The sequence below is a fragment of the Balaenoptera ricei genome, chromosome 1 (assembly GCF_028023285.1).
Source record: "Balaenoptera ricei isolate mBalRic1 chromosome 1, mBalRic1.hap2, whole genome shotgun sequence".
Taxonomy (NCBI): Eukaryota; Metazoa; Chordata; class Mammalia; order Artiodactyla; family Balaenopteridae; genus Balaenoptera; species Balaenoptera ricei.
In genome coordinates this window covers 170,579,472-170,593,491 of record NC_082639.1, presented here as the reverse complement: position 1 = coordinate 170,593,491, position 14,020 = coordinate 170,579,472, and the positions used below count along the sequence as shown (strand labels likewise).

The following is a 14,020-nucleotide window of genomic DNA, read 5'->3' as shown; positions in this document are numbered from 1 at the left end:
TCATCAGTGATATTGGCCTGTAATTTTCTTTTTTTGTGATATCTTTGTCTGGTTTTGGTTTCAGGGTAATGCTGGCCTGGTAGAATGAGATCCAAAGCATTATTTCCTCTTCAATTTTCTGGAAGAGTTTGAGAAAGATGGGTGTTAACTCTTCTTTAACATCCTGTGAAGCCATCTGGTCCTGGACTTTTGTTTGTTGGGAGTGTTTTGATTGCTGATTCAATTTCATTACTGGTAATCAGTCTGTTAATATTTTCTATTTCTTCCTGATTCCATCTTGGGAGACTGTACATTTCTAGGAATTTATACATTTCTTCTAGGTTATCCATTTTATTGGCATATAGTTGTTCATAGTAATCTCTTATGATCCTTTGTATTTCTGTGGTGTCATTTGTAACTTCTCTATCATTTCTGATTTTATTTATTTGGGCCCTCTCTCATTTTTTCTTGATGAGTGTGGCTAAAGGTTTATTGATTTTGTGGTACTTTTCAGAGTCAGCTCTTAGTTTCATTGATCTTTTCTATTTTTTTAGTCTCTATTTATTTCGGCTCTGATTTTTATTTCTTTCCTTCTACTAACTTTGGGGTTTTTTTGTTTCCATTTTTGTTATGTTTTTTTTGTAATAAATAGCTATTTATTTATTTTTAAATTTATATTTGGCTGTGTTGTGGATATAGATGATTTTACTACTTTTGTCTTTTAACCTTCCTACCTGCTTTATAAGTGGTTCTTCTGCTAATATCTTTACTGTATGTTTGCCTTTACCAATGAGATTTTTTTCATTCATAATTTTCATATTTCTAGTTGTGGTCTTTTCCTTTCTACTTAAGGAAGTCCCTTTAACATTTATCTTGTAAAGCCAGTTTAGTGGTGATGGACTCTTCTAGCTTTTGCTTGTCTGTAAAACTCTTGATCTCTCCTTCAAATCTGAATGAGAGCGTCACCAGTCAGTGTTCCTGGTTGTAGATTTTTTCCTATCATCACTTTAAATACATTGTGCCACTCCCTTCTGGACTGCAGTTTTTTCTGCTGAAAATTTAGCTGATGGTCTAATGGGAGTTCCCTTATACATAACCAGTTGCTTTCTCCTTGCTACTTTTAACTTTCTCTCTTTAATTTTTGCCATTAATATGGCAATTAAAATTGCAATAGGTCTTGGTGTGGATCTCTTTGGGTGGATCTTGTTTGGGACTCTCTGTAAATTCCTAGACCTGGATGTCTGCTCCCTTTCCCAGGTTAGGAAAATTTTCAGCTATTATCTCTATCTCGTCAAATAAGTTCTGTGCCCCTTTCTCTCTCTTTTCTCCTTCTGTGTCCCCTATAATATGTATGTTAGTACACTTGATGTTGTACTTGATGTAAGAGGTCTCTTAAACTATCCTCATTTGTTAAAATTGTTTTCTTTTTTCTATTCAGCTTGGGGGATATCCCACGACTCTGTTTCCAGTTCACTGATCCATTCCTCTGCATCATCTAATCTACTATTGATTCCTTCTAGGGTATTTTTTATTTGTTATTGTATTCTTCAGCTCTGTTTGGCCCTCCTTTATATTTTCTAACTCTTTGTTAAATTTCTACTGCGTCCATCAGTTCCTGTCCCAAGTTTGTTGAGCCTCTTTATGATCATTAGCTTGAACTCTTTATTAGGTAGATTGCGTCTCTCCATGTCATTTAGCTCTTTTTCTGGGGTTTTGTCTTGTTATTTCATTTGGAACACATTCCTCTGTCTTCTCATTTTGCTTAATTCTCCGTGTTAATTTCTACGCATTTGGTAGATTGGTTACATTTCTTGTTCTTAGAGAAGTGGCCTTATGTAGGAGACGTCCTGTGGGGCGCAGCAGCATGCTCCCCTCTTGTCACCAGAGCTGTATTCTCTAGGGATACACCCTAGGTGGCCACTTGGGCCCTTCTACTGTGGTGGGGCTGACTGCTTTGGGCACTGGTAGGCAGAACTGGCCCCAAGCCTACGGGTCTGGGTCCTGGGGCAGTCTGCTGGTGGGCAGGTAAGCCACCGCCACTAATAAGCTATTACTAGGGCTCCAGAATGCCACTTGCCAGCACCAGAGCCCTCATGGTAGTGAGAGCTCTCCAAAATAGCTGCCACCAGCACCTATGTCCCCAGGGGGAGTCCCACTTGCTTCCTCCCTTCAGGGAGGTTCCTCAAGATCAGCAAGTGGGTCTTACCCAGGCTCCTTTCAAATTACTGCCTCTGGGCTGGATCTCAGAGCATGTGAGATTTTACATGAGCCCTTTAAGAGAGGAGTCTATGTTTCCTACAGCCCTTTGGCTCTCCCATACATCAGCCCCACCGGCCTTCAAAGCCAGAAGTTCTGGAGGCTTGTCTTCCTGGTGCAGGACCCCCAGGCTGGGGAGCCTGATGTGGGGCTCAGACCACTCGCTCCTTGGGGAGAACCTCTGCAGTTGTGATTATCCCCCCATTTGTGGGCTGCCTACCTGGGGTGTGGGTCTTACCTATATACTGCATCTCTGTCCCTCCAACCTGTCTCATTTTGGTTCCTTCTTTGTATCTTGAGTTGTGGAAAATCTTTTCTGCTAGTCCTCAGGTCGTTCTCATCAACATTTGCTCTATAAATATGGTGTGGCCATGGGAGGAGGTGAGCGCAGGGTCTTGCTACTCTTCCATCTTGCTAGAAGATTGACTCGTTCTGTAACTGTTTTTGCTCTCTTTTAAAACACTGGCCTAAGGGATTATAATTCCAGAAATTTGGAGTTTTACTGTATTTGAAATACTTGTCAATCCCAGATCATCATATATAGACCAAAGACTACAAATTGTTTATGCTCTCAGAGTAGGAAAAGAATGAAGTACTCACCCTAGAACCTGGGAAAACAGGCCTGGGACGGGGTGGTCCCACACGGCAATGGCAGAGAAGCGCACCTCCTCTTCTTTGACCTCCTCCCTGACCTTCCTCCAGATGCAGCAGCTTCTATTAAAGGAAAGGTCCTGTCTGGGACCCACTGACAACACCTCTCTTTGATCTTAGGACACAGACCCCACACACATTGGAGTGTTTGTTAGGAGGGCTGTTACTTCTCTGGTCAGGCAGGTCACTTGGAATCACATGATGTGATATTTTTAGCCTACTTGGTGTTGGTGCATATTCGAAACACCCACGTTCTGCAAAGCCATGTCACACTGGGAAGAGAGATGAAGACATGAAAGTGTCTGATCTCATTTCACTGACACACAAATGCCTCTCACACACATGTACTATATCTATCTTTCACATGCACTTTTAGGTGCTTTTGTAATACAAATTCATTTGAAAGTATTACTGAGTCTATGATACTTTTGATCATTCCTCTATTTTCTCAAAGAGCAAATACTAAATCCATGACCAATGTCTGGGAGTTGGGACCCTCCACTAACCCCTTTCAAGCTCCAACTTCTGAGAGCCTCGATGCAAACAGCAGTTTGCCAGGGGTCCCAGTTTGCCTTTTGGATTCCTTGTGGTCCAGGAGGGACCCAAAGGAACCTAGAAAAAAAACAGGGGTTGGGTGGGGAGTGGTAATCTAAGGGCTCCTGTTTTGGTCCCAATGATCCCAGAGATACAGGCCAAAAAAAAAACAAAACAAAACAGAGAGACTCCAAAGTGATCAAAGCAACATCTTATTTTCAACTTTATTTCCAACTTAAAACTTCATTATAAAACTTGTCAAATAAACATGTCAAAAACAAAATTAAAAACAAATTGCAGCTGATATCCAGAAACTGCAGCACTGCGTTGGAAACAGCTCTTTTCTCATTACCAAGGAAAGAATTAAAGGTCCTTCTTCCTCCCCTAAAGCTTCATTGGTGAATCTAGTATAGAATAGGCTGGGACGCCATTTTTTGATGCCAGGAGACAAGCATAAAAAAACTGCTTGCATACATCAGTACTAATAAAACACTGAAAATTTCACCAAAACGATGTTTGTTTAAAGACCAGAGGATGCGGAATGTTCTTCATGATCACATTAACATAAGTTCAGTTATATACACTTCGAACTGCAGCGTAGAACAAACACTGCATATCTAAATGGCTCATATATAAAATGTATAATTAAAAACCCAAACATATACACTATATTAGATTCCCCTATGTTTAAGATTCTGGAGAACAATTTAACTCTGAATACGAAACCTTAGTGAATTTGCTACTGTTCCATTATAGGACAATTAATATGAGACTACATCAACTTAAGTAGAATCTAATGGCTAAAGCTACCTTATGCACAGCTATTAAACTAAAAGAAATGATTTTAAATTCCCTTAAATTGTTTTTAGATAAATAGATTTCTAAAGATGAATACAACACTCCTTTACAGGGAGTAGAGTTTTGTAAATACAAAGGCTATGCAAAATACAGTATAAACTGCCTGAACTAACAGTAGCAAAAACACAGTTTAATTTAAAAAGTCAAAAACATATAAAAATATTAGCCTTTCAGAAATGGCAAATTTTCAAACACCACTCTGTGTAAAAATGTTTAAATAGTGATGTTATTCCAAAAATATATATTTATTCTATTTTTCTATTTGCAACAGTTTATAAAGGCAAACAAACACCTGCGATTGAGGTAGCAAAGCCAAATTCACAAACTTTGGATTAGGAAAAATACCCTTCCTACTCTTAATAGCATCTTTCATACAATATTAAATGAATTCCACTTCTTTCAAAATGTTTAATTCGCATGTAGTACTTTACAAAATTTAATTTAAAATACTGCAAATGTTTGTTAAAAAGATACTTAGTCCCGAAAATTATTTCACATTCAAAATACTATACAGAAAAATCTGAAGTCGCCATATATTACATAAAAGCTATGTATTTACAGTTTCAAATGCAGTTTTACAAGTTGAGGTTAAGCAAACCACTACTAATGGTCTTCATTAAACAGTGTCCACTATCAATCATCCCCCTTCTCGTACAGCATTGAACAGAGAGGACCAGTTTTTACTTTCAAATCACATAGCTAGTAAATGATTTAAAGGGAAACAAATGAAAATTCTATTCTCTTAACGCAATAAAACATAAACGTACTTTAAAATGTAACAGTGTTTTCATTTAAGAAAAAGCAACTGGACAAAAGAATCAAACTTTGAAAGGTAATCAAAAACCCTAAACATCAACAGTATTCAGTGCATTTGTAAGACTATTTTCTGTTTTCAGATTTTTAAGGATTGAAAATTTCATATTAGAATGCAAATTCTAACGTCTTTATTTATATTTTCCTTATGTTAATTGTTATGATTTAATAAAAATAAACATGGTTACATTAAAAGACTTACTACTTGGCTCTATAGTCCTGCCTCAAAAAGAAAGAGAAACATCAAGATCCTGTCGGTGCAACGAAAGGTTCATTTTGGGTTTTTTTTCTTTTTTTGCAAATGGAAGCCAAAACTGCAGGAGCATTTAGACAGCGCCTAGGCCAGAATCAGTAGATGTATGGGAATATGCGGTACGGGACGCGCTGGCAGTACTTCTCCCACGCCAGGCCGTACTTCTTCCTACAGTGGTGTTCATCGCGAGCCTCACGGTGCACCAGCAAAATGGTGAAATAAATCACGTAGAAATAAGGCAGAATGTGATTGAAACCTGGGGACAGCAACAGTAAATAGTACTAGGTATTTTTATTATCACTACACAACTACACAGTATTGTTTCCTGCTGGTCCCCAAATCGTCTAAAAATGGACCATCCCGTTACTTCATTTTCTCCAATGGGGGAAACAACTAAACCGGTTCATAAAATCCCACTAGGGTGCGGCAGGAGGTAGTATTTGAATTAAGAGCTATTCAGAGAACAGTGATTAATCCAGCCTAACAATCCTTCATAATCAGAACCTCTGTATTTAACGCAAACCCCCCCGTTTCCTCCCCGCCGGTGCCCAGGAAGAGGACGGCAGGCCACCAGTGCGGGGCAGGGTGGGCAGGGCAGACAGCACTGCGGGGTACGTGCTGACACCAACAGACAGAACAGAGTGCGCCTCTCCTCCTTCTTAAGAACCGAAGTTTTTCACAACCTACGCACACTGAGTCACGAATAAAAAGTTAATTTCTACATATTCTTCTTAGAAAAAAAGCTACCAGGCACAGTTTAAAACTTAAAATTTTGCTTGCAGAAGTTTAGAGTAAAACTTCAGGCTCCGTGAATTCCTAATTCCCCTCAGACGCTGGATGAATGAGGTGCTGGATACGCAAAAGTGCAGCACCCAGATGGGGAACGGGCAACCCAAACCTCCAACAGGCGACACCCAGACCCAGCGAGCACACACACATCCTGTGGTGGCCGGAGAAAGAGTCAAATCAGTTCTCTTCTTAAATGCTTACCACATGGGAGGGACCACGCCAGGGCCATGATGAGGTCACCCAAGTAATTGGGATGGCGAACAAAACCCCACCATCCAGAAACGAGAAGATTTTTTCCTGTTGCAGTATGAATGGTTTTTAAATCTATACAAAAATAAAAATACATTTTTAATGATCTCTAGACAAACAGACCTAAAATCTTTATGTGGTATAAATACTATAAATATAAACCAATACTTACGTGCAAGCTTTGGATCAGTGGGATTTTTCCGGAATGCATTTTTCTGAGAATTTGCACATCGGAAGATTACAAATCCACACACTGTAATTTTTTAAAAATTTCATTTGTTAACAATTTAGATATAATCTTTATTTAAAAGCATCTGTAATTTCATTTAGAAATTATTCCTGTGCTCCAAGGAAATTTCCAAAGTACAGAATAGTTTGATTTCTTAACAATTCAAAACCTCTCAATCTTAGAAAGTCAAAAGAAGATATGATCCTGATATCTCACTATCGTACAGCTTTCATCATCTACCTTGAAGGCAAAACTAACAAATATAGTTACATCCATGAACAAAATCTAAGGCAGCCCACATTACAATAAAGTCAATACTGGAGTTCATCTGTTAGTTATGATACCTACTGGCCACAACATGAATGCTTTATTAATAAAACTATAGCTCAGAATCTGCACCAGAACAACTTGCACATATGCCGAATCCCACTGTAAGCCTCCAAGTTGGTAGCTTTATTTCAAATTCCAAAATGTCAAAATTAAGAGGCCCTGACATATCACTATTTATTATCAGTCCTCAATAAAGTAGTAAGAAATAACTCTACTCCCTATTTTTAGCTTAACTGTAAAATATACATATCCTGTCTTGAATAACACACAGGCACGTTTAACCAAACCAATGAAGAAACTAAATCTTAATTTCAACCAATAGCTTGAATTTCTTCTTCTACCATAAATACTGATTAGTGTAGCAAAACTAGCAATATCTGAAGTCCAGTGCTAATTTTTTCCCTGCCCTCCCTCTGGCGGAGGTGTTTAACCAACAGTATAACGAAAGGAAAGCCATCCCGAAGCTAACCCACGACCAGCCGGGCAAAGTGTACTCCTCACTCCTCTCCACCATCCACCCTGGCCGAGTGGTTCCCTCTGTCCGATGTATGTATCTTCCCATCCCACTTTTACCCACTACAATTCAGATCAAACACCATATCCTCCAATAAGTTTACACTGATGTTCCCCCAGAGAGAGACACACTCTCTACCTTAAACTCCCATCATATTTGGTCTGTAAGTCCCTCCTCTAGACTCTTCCTACCCCTCAATGCAGTGTCTGAGCGTCTTATTTCTCCTGTTAGAATGCAAGCTCTAGGAAGGCAAGACCAATCTTCCTACTTTTTAAGGTGTTACCAGAAAAAGCAGGCACTCAACAGAAAAAATGAATCATTACTAAGACAATAAAATTTTATGTTTAAAGAACTACTGAAGAACCCAAGAAAGAAACATCCATTCTCTTTGTAAGATGCCAAGAATCTTTTTATTACTCAACTCATCCATCACAGATTACTTCAAACTTGAGCCAATCATGGCCATTTAAAAGGGCATACTAATCACTAATCATTAGAGAAATGCAAATCAAAACTACAATGAGGTATCACCTCACACCAGTCAGAATGGCCATCATCAAAAAATCTACAAACAATAAATGCTGGAGAGGGTGTGGAGAAAAGGGAACCCTCTTGCACTGTTGGTGGGAATGTAACTTGATATAGCCACTATGGAGAACAGTATGGAGGTAACTTAAAAAACTACAAATAGAACTACCATACGACCCAGCAATCCCACTACTGGGCATATACCCTGAGAAAACCATAGTTCAAAAAGAGTCATGTACCAAAATGTTCATTGCAGCTCTATTTACAATAGCCAGGACATGGAAGCAACCTAAATGTCCATCGACAGATGAATGGATAAAGAAGATGTGGCACATATATACAATGGAATATTACTCAGCCATAAAAAGAAATGAAATGGAGGTATTTGTAATGAGGTGGATGGAGTTAGAGTCTGTCATACAGAGTGAAGTAAGTCAGACAGAGAAAAACAAATACAGTATGCTAACACATATATACGGAATCTAAGGAAAAAAAAAAAAAAGGCCATGAAGAACCTAGTGGCAAGACGGGAATAAAGACACAGACCTACTAGAGAATGGACTTGAGGATATGGGGAGGGGGTGGGGTGAGATGTGACAGGGTAAGAGAGTGTCATGGACATATATACACTACCAAATGTAAAATAGATAGCTAGGGGCTTCCCTGGTGGCGCAGTGGTTGAGAGTCTGCCTGCCAATGCAGGGGACACGGGTTCGAGCCCTGGTCTGGGAGGATCCCACATGCCGCGGAGCGGCTGGGCCCGTGAGCCACAATTACTGAGCCTGCGTGTCTGGAGCCTGTGCTCCGCAACAAGGGAGGCTGCGATAATGAGAGGCCCGCGCACCGCGATGAGGAGTGGCCCCCGCTTGCCACAACTAGAGAAAGCCCTCGCGCAGAAACGAAGACCCAACACAGCCATAAATAAATAAATAAATAAAATAAATAAACCCAAGTTTAAAAAAAAAAAAAGTAAGCTGAAATAAAAAAAAAAAAAAAATAGATAGCTAGTGGGAAGCAGCCGCATAGCACAGGGAGATCAGCTCGGTGCTTTGTGACCACCTAGAGGGGTGGGATGGGGAGGGTGGGAGGGAGGGAGATGCAAGAGGGAAGAGATATGGGAACATATTGTATATGTATAACTGATTCACTTTGTTATAAAGCAGAAGCTAACACACCATTGTAAGGCAATTATACTCCAATAAAGATGTTTAAAAAAAAAAAAAAAAGAAGATGTGGCACATATACAAAATGGAATATTACTCAGCCATAAAAAGAAACGAAAATGAACTATTTGTAGTGAGGTAGATGGACCTAGAGTCTGTCATACAGAGTGAAGTCAGAAAGAGAAAAACAAATACTGTATGCTAACACATATGTATAATCTAAAAAAAAAGATGGTTCTGATGAACCTAGGGGCAGGACAGGAATAAAGACGCAGACCTACTAGAGAATGGACTTGAGGACACGGGGAAGGGGAAGGGTAAGCTGGGACAAAGTGAGAGAGTGGCATGGACATGTATACACTACCAAATGTAAAACAGACAGCTAGTGGGAAGCAGCCACATAGCACAGGGAGATCAGCTCGGTGCTTTGTGTCCACCTAGAGGGGTGGGATAGGGATGGTGGGAGGGAAACGCAAGAGGGAGGGGATATGGGGATATATGTATACGTATAGCTGATTCACTTTGTTATACAGCAGAAACTAACACAACATTGTAAAGCAATTATACTCCAATAAAGATGTTAAAAAAAAAAAAAAAGGTCCAGGAAAGACTAAAATTCAATCCTGATTTTCCTAAAAGAGCTCAATGATCAGAGAAAACAAGTAACCTGTACAAGAATACGCAGCTAGTGTCAAAGCTAGCATTGAGCCCCATTCTCAGATCAAACACCATATTCTCAGATGCCTTCTGCTACCTAAGATGATATCTTATTATGTCTGTGTCTTCTGTTCTTCCCTCCCATCAAGCCTTGCTTTTCTCAGTCACCTCATTCTGATAAGATCTGTAGTTGTGTCCTATTGCTAGATAGCTGCTCCCAGTGTATAACAGCATTTTCTTTTACATAACTCGGCCATACTTGTCCCTTTTATAAACATGAACTTGGTTACTTAGTACTTAATTGGGTTGTTGGAACTAAGTGGTTATTTATCCATTTATTACAATAAAAAGAGCCATTCAGACTTGAAGAAAATAAAAAAGTAAAAGGGCACGCTATAAATATGTAGATATCACAGCACAGCAGAGTCAGCACACAATATTTAATACACAGAGACTGAAGTTAATACTCACGTTTCAGAGCAATGATTAGAGAAGCCATTGGCCAAGACAGTTCATTTGGATGACTGACTAAATAAAAGGCTTGGAAGCTGTAGATAAATGGAACCCACACTAAATCTCCAAAAGCCAGCATGAATCCAAATCCATCGTGGATAATGTCCATGGTTGTCAACAGTGCTTCCTATAAGGGTATGGAGGGGGGGAAATTTTTTTTAAAGTTTGGGGGACAAAAACTGCTATGTTTAAAGTATTCAGATAAAGTTCTAGTTCACAGTCAAATTTACAAAGGGCTAAGGGAAAGTACAGTACACTAACCAAAACCGTTTTAAAGTGGGAGTGGGGATCTGGTTCCCTTGGCACGTGTATCATTCTGTTCTTCTCCTGTCGCTCTACCCTCTCCCTCCACGATCCTGAAACAACAGAGCTCCCAACGCCCCTTGTGCCTCCACGCCTCTGCCTGGAACTCCCCGCTCCCACTTCAGCTGAAGCCTCACCCGTGCTGCTTTCCTCAAGCCTCCCCCTAGACAAGGCACTTCTCAGATGCCACCACCCACCACCCGCTGAAGCCTGGAGCAACCGTGTAACTGTCCTGTAAATAAGCGACTCTCGCCACTAGACTGGAAGATGGAAGGCGGGGACCACGGGTTTCCACCTGCCACCCCAGCACCCAGCACACATGCACCAACCTAACTTCTGATAGCAATCTGGCTTTTCGTGTAGCTTTTCCACACTACCCGGCAACATGGGAAAATGCAACATGGGAAAATGCTTGCCTCGCTGCTCAGGGTAAATCAGGACCTGAACGCACTCTCTTGGGGATTTGGTCAGCGCAAGCCAGCAGCCAGATCCCCCAGACCAGAAACCTGCAGGCCCGGCTCTGGAAGTGGAGACGGCCCTGCGCAAGGGCATCTCTAATCTGCCTCTGACACTAGTACTCACCGCTGACTAGGAAAATTAGCAAGTATAAGTAAGCTCTGCTGAAGAATCAAACCAACAAGGACCTACTGTATAGCACAGGGAACATCACCTATATGAGAAAAGATCCTAAAAAAGAATGAATATATGTATAACTGAATCACTTTGCGGCACACCTGAAACTAACACAACATTGTAAATCAACTATACTCCAATAAAACTAAAATTTAAAAAAAATCAATATTCTAGGTTAAAGAAAAAGAGTGATAATCTCCAAAATGCATTTTTTTCCAGAAAGCAAGCAAAAGGACCATGGAACAGAAAAATGGATGTAACAACTCCAGGCCCTTTGGTTCACCCTCTAGTCAAGCGCGCCTATTCTTACGCACACGGGAGCAGGTACAAGAGCAGACCAGTGATAACCACAGGGCACACGGGAGTGGGCAGCGAGTGAGGGACAAGGTATAAACAGCTGGTGCCAGCAGGGGCAGAACCCTCAGCCCTACCCAGTTCCTGGGGCCTCAGGGGATTTGCTGGACAGCCAGCGGAGGCTCACAGGAAGGGTCATTTATATTTAAGTTTGTATTCTCCATTTTCTAAGGTGTGGCACATCAACACGTAGAAGAATTTCTATCACCCAATGTAATAAGAAAATTATTAAGCATCTACTAATTGCCCAAAAGTGTGCCAGATACTAAAGAAAATCGTAAAATCAAGTCCTTTCTTCAAGAAGCCTACTATAATCTGGCTGAGCTACTGATAACATATTTAAAAAAATAACTTCCCAACTTTAATCCACCACCCCTGGTGAAAAACTGTCTTAACAGTTTTGCCTTAAAATACAAACATTTTCTGTTAATTAACAGAAATCAATGTTTGTTTAAATCTCTAGAAAATATGAATTTCTAAGTCACTTCAAAAGTGACTACCATGACACGACAGAGAACTAGAAGGAAGAATTACTCATCACTGAAAAGCTTCCAGACAGGAAGTTAAAAAAAAAAATCTCTGAGGTGATGAAGCAACAGAGGAAATATCATCTGACCTGTAAAATGTAACCTACCATCTTCTTAGGAGCCCTTTATTACAAAATCAAAGAAAGACCTACAACTGGCAAAACTAAGTGCATTTATAATAATTGGTTTTTTTTTTTTTTAATTTCAAAAGCATGTTTAATTTTGAGTAGACTTGGAATTTTCAAAGGACTCTGTATCAGATGCTCCCACAATCTCTGCAGCTTCTAAAGCTGAGCCCAGGTCTGTGTTCAGTGGCAGGAGCTCAACAAGAATCCAAATGTGGCTACTTGCACTCGAGGTCTGTTTACCTCAAAGAGGTCCTAATCTCCTCCCAAAGAAAAGGAAGGTTATCGACAAATCAATATCAAGCTTTCAAAGTCATTTTGACTGAATATGACCAAATAAGACAGTTTTTAAAAAAACACCTTAAAGGAGATGGACCTTCTCTCAAAATGTCAACAGACTGCCAAGAAAATCTATTTTGGAACATTATGACATAGGGCTGCCAATTTTGTTTTTAAAACTGAAAGAAAACTCAACTTGGAATTTGGAGGAGATGATGACAAAGATAACAGTAAATGATAAAACAGTTGTAAAACAGACCGAAGGAAGAAATTATTTTCAAGAGGAATATAGTTAGGTGAGACCGAGATTAGCAAACATTTGCCAGTCTTCAAGCAGCAGAAAAAACTGATGATGTATCAACGTATGAGAAAAGCCAAGTGTTAGGAAATTAGCTTTATTTAAACGGGTTTCCTCAATGTATCATGATTTCTGGTTTTATATCCATCTAATTAGAGCTACTCTTTTATTCTGAAACACCAACAATAAAACATCTCCCCCTTTATTTAAGAACTATCTTCCCCTTGACAATCCAAAAAACACTATCGTAATTCGATGATAATCTGTCCATCCATTTTCATCTGATAGAATCAATAAGAAATTAATGTTAATAACTCATATAAATAAAGTTTTATTTATATGAATCGGTCACACCCACAAAGCCAAGATCCACAGATCTTAAATATTTAGCACCTGACAGAGCAGCTGACATACACGGAAGTATCACCACAGTTCTCGACACCTACCCTCTGTCAGTGCTCACTGTGTGTGAGCTCAATGCGTCACAGGGATCCACATCTCCCTTAATCCTCACAAGCCTTGCAGGCAGGCTATATTCTCCTCACTTTGTGTGTAAGAAGCTGAGGCTCAGAGGCGTCAGGTCACTCACCCACACTCAACGCCGTCTGACTCCAAAGCTCTTAAAATTAATTACCTCATTCCAGAGAGCATCCACCACATACAAGAGCTGGAAACTGTTGACCAAAATCATTGCTAAGGATGGAACAGTGCGATCCTGTAGCTTCATCTCAGCCAAAAGCATCACCAGGTTAATGACCACCTGAAATAACAGGGGCAGGTATAGTTTCTAGAGAGAAAGGTGGTAACTTCCCAGCTGAGAAAGCTGCAGACACCACCTTACCGAGAAGCCACCATCAGTGATAAGACATATCAACCTCAGGAGTCCCTTGATAAGATGCACTGAGATGGACACTTATTCTGTGGTGTTCTTGCCAAAGACGTATAACTCACTCCAATCATGAGAAAACACTGGACTAACCCAAACTGAAGGACGCTCTTACAAAATAACTGACCAGTATCTTCAAAAGTGTCAAGGTCATGAGGGACAAGGAAAGACTAGCAACTGTTACAGACTAGAGGAGACTAAGGCCAAATAACAAATAAATGCATGGTCGGACCCTGAAGAGGATTCTGGAACAGGAAAAGGCCAACAGCATGAAACACTGGTGAAACTCAAATAAGGTC

General features: G+C 40.1%; 1 protein-coding gene across 3 annotated transcripts in view; it reads right to left on the bottom strand.

Annotated features, from left to right (window-relative positions):
- Positions 1 to 3,616: 3,616 nt before the first annotated feature.
- Positions 3,617 to 14,020, bottom strand: part of LBR (lamin B receptor) — a 28,031-nt gene continuing 17,627 nt past the window's right edge. For 2 of the 3 annotated variants that reach the window (XM_059905503.1, XM_059905514.1), the window contains exons 10-14: positions 13,470 to 13,595; positions 10,275 to 10,443; positions 6,555 to 6,635; positions 6,335 to 6,457; positions 3,617 to 5,600 (exon numbers count right to left, since the gene is read on the bottom strand). In XM_059905503.1, the coding sequence (XP_059761486.1) occupies positions 5,440 to 5,600; positions 6,335 to 6,457; positions 6,555 to 6,635; positions 10,275 to 10,443; positions 13,470 to 13,595 (660 nt within the window). In that variant the 3' untranslated portion in view covers positions 3,617 to 5,439. The remainder of the gene's footprint in view (positions 5,601 to 6,334; positions 6,458 to 6,554; positions 6,636 to 10,274; positions 10,444 to 13,469; positions 13,596 to 14,020) is intronic. The other variant, XM_059905521.1, reaches the window with a different exon arrangement.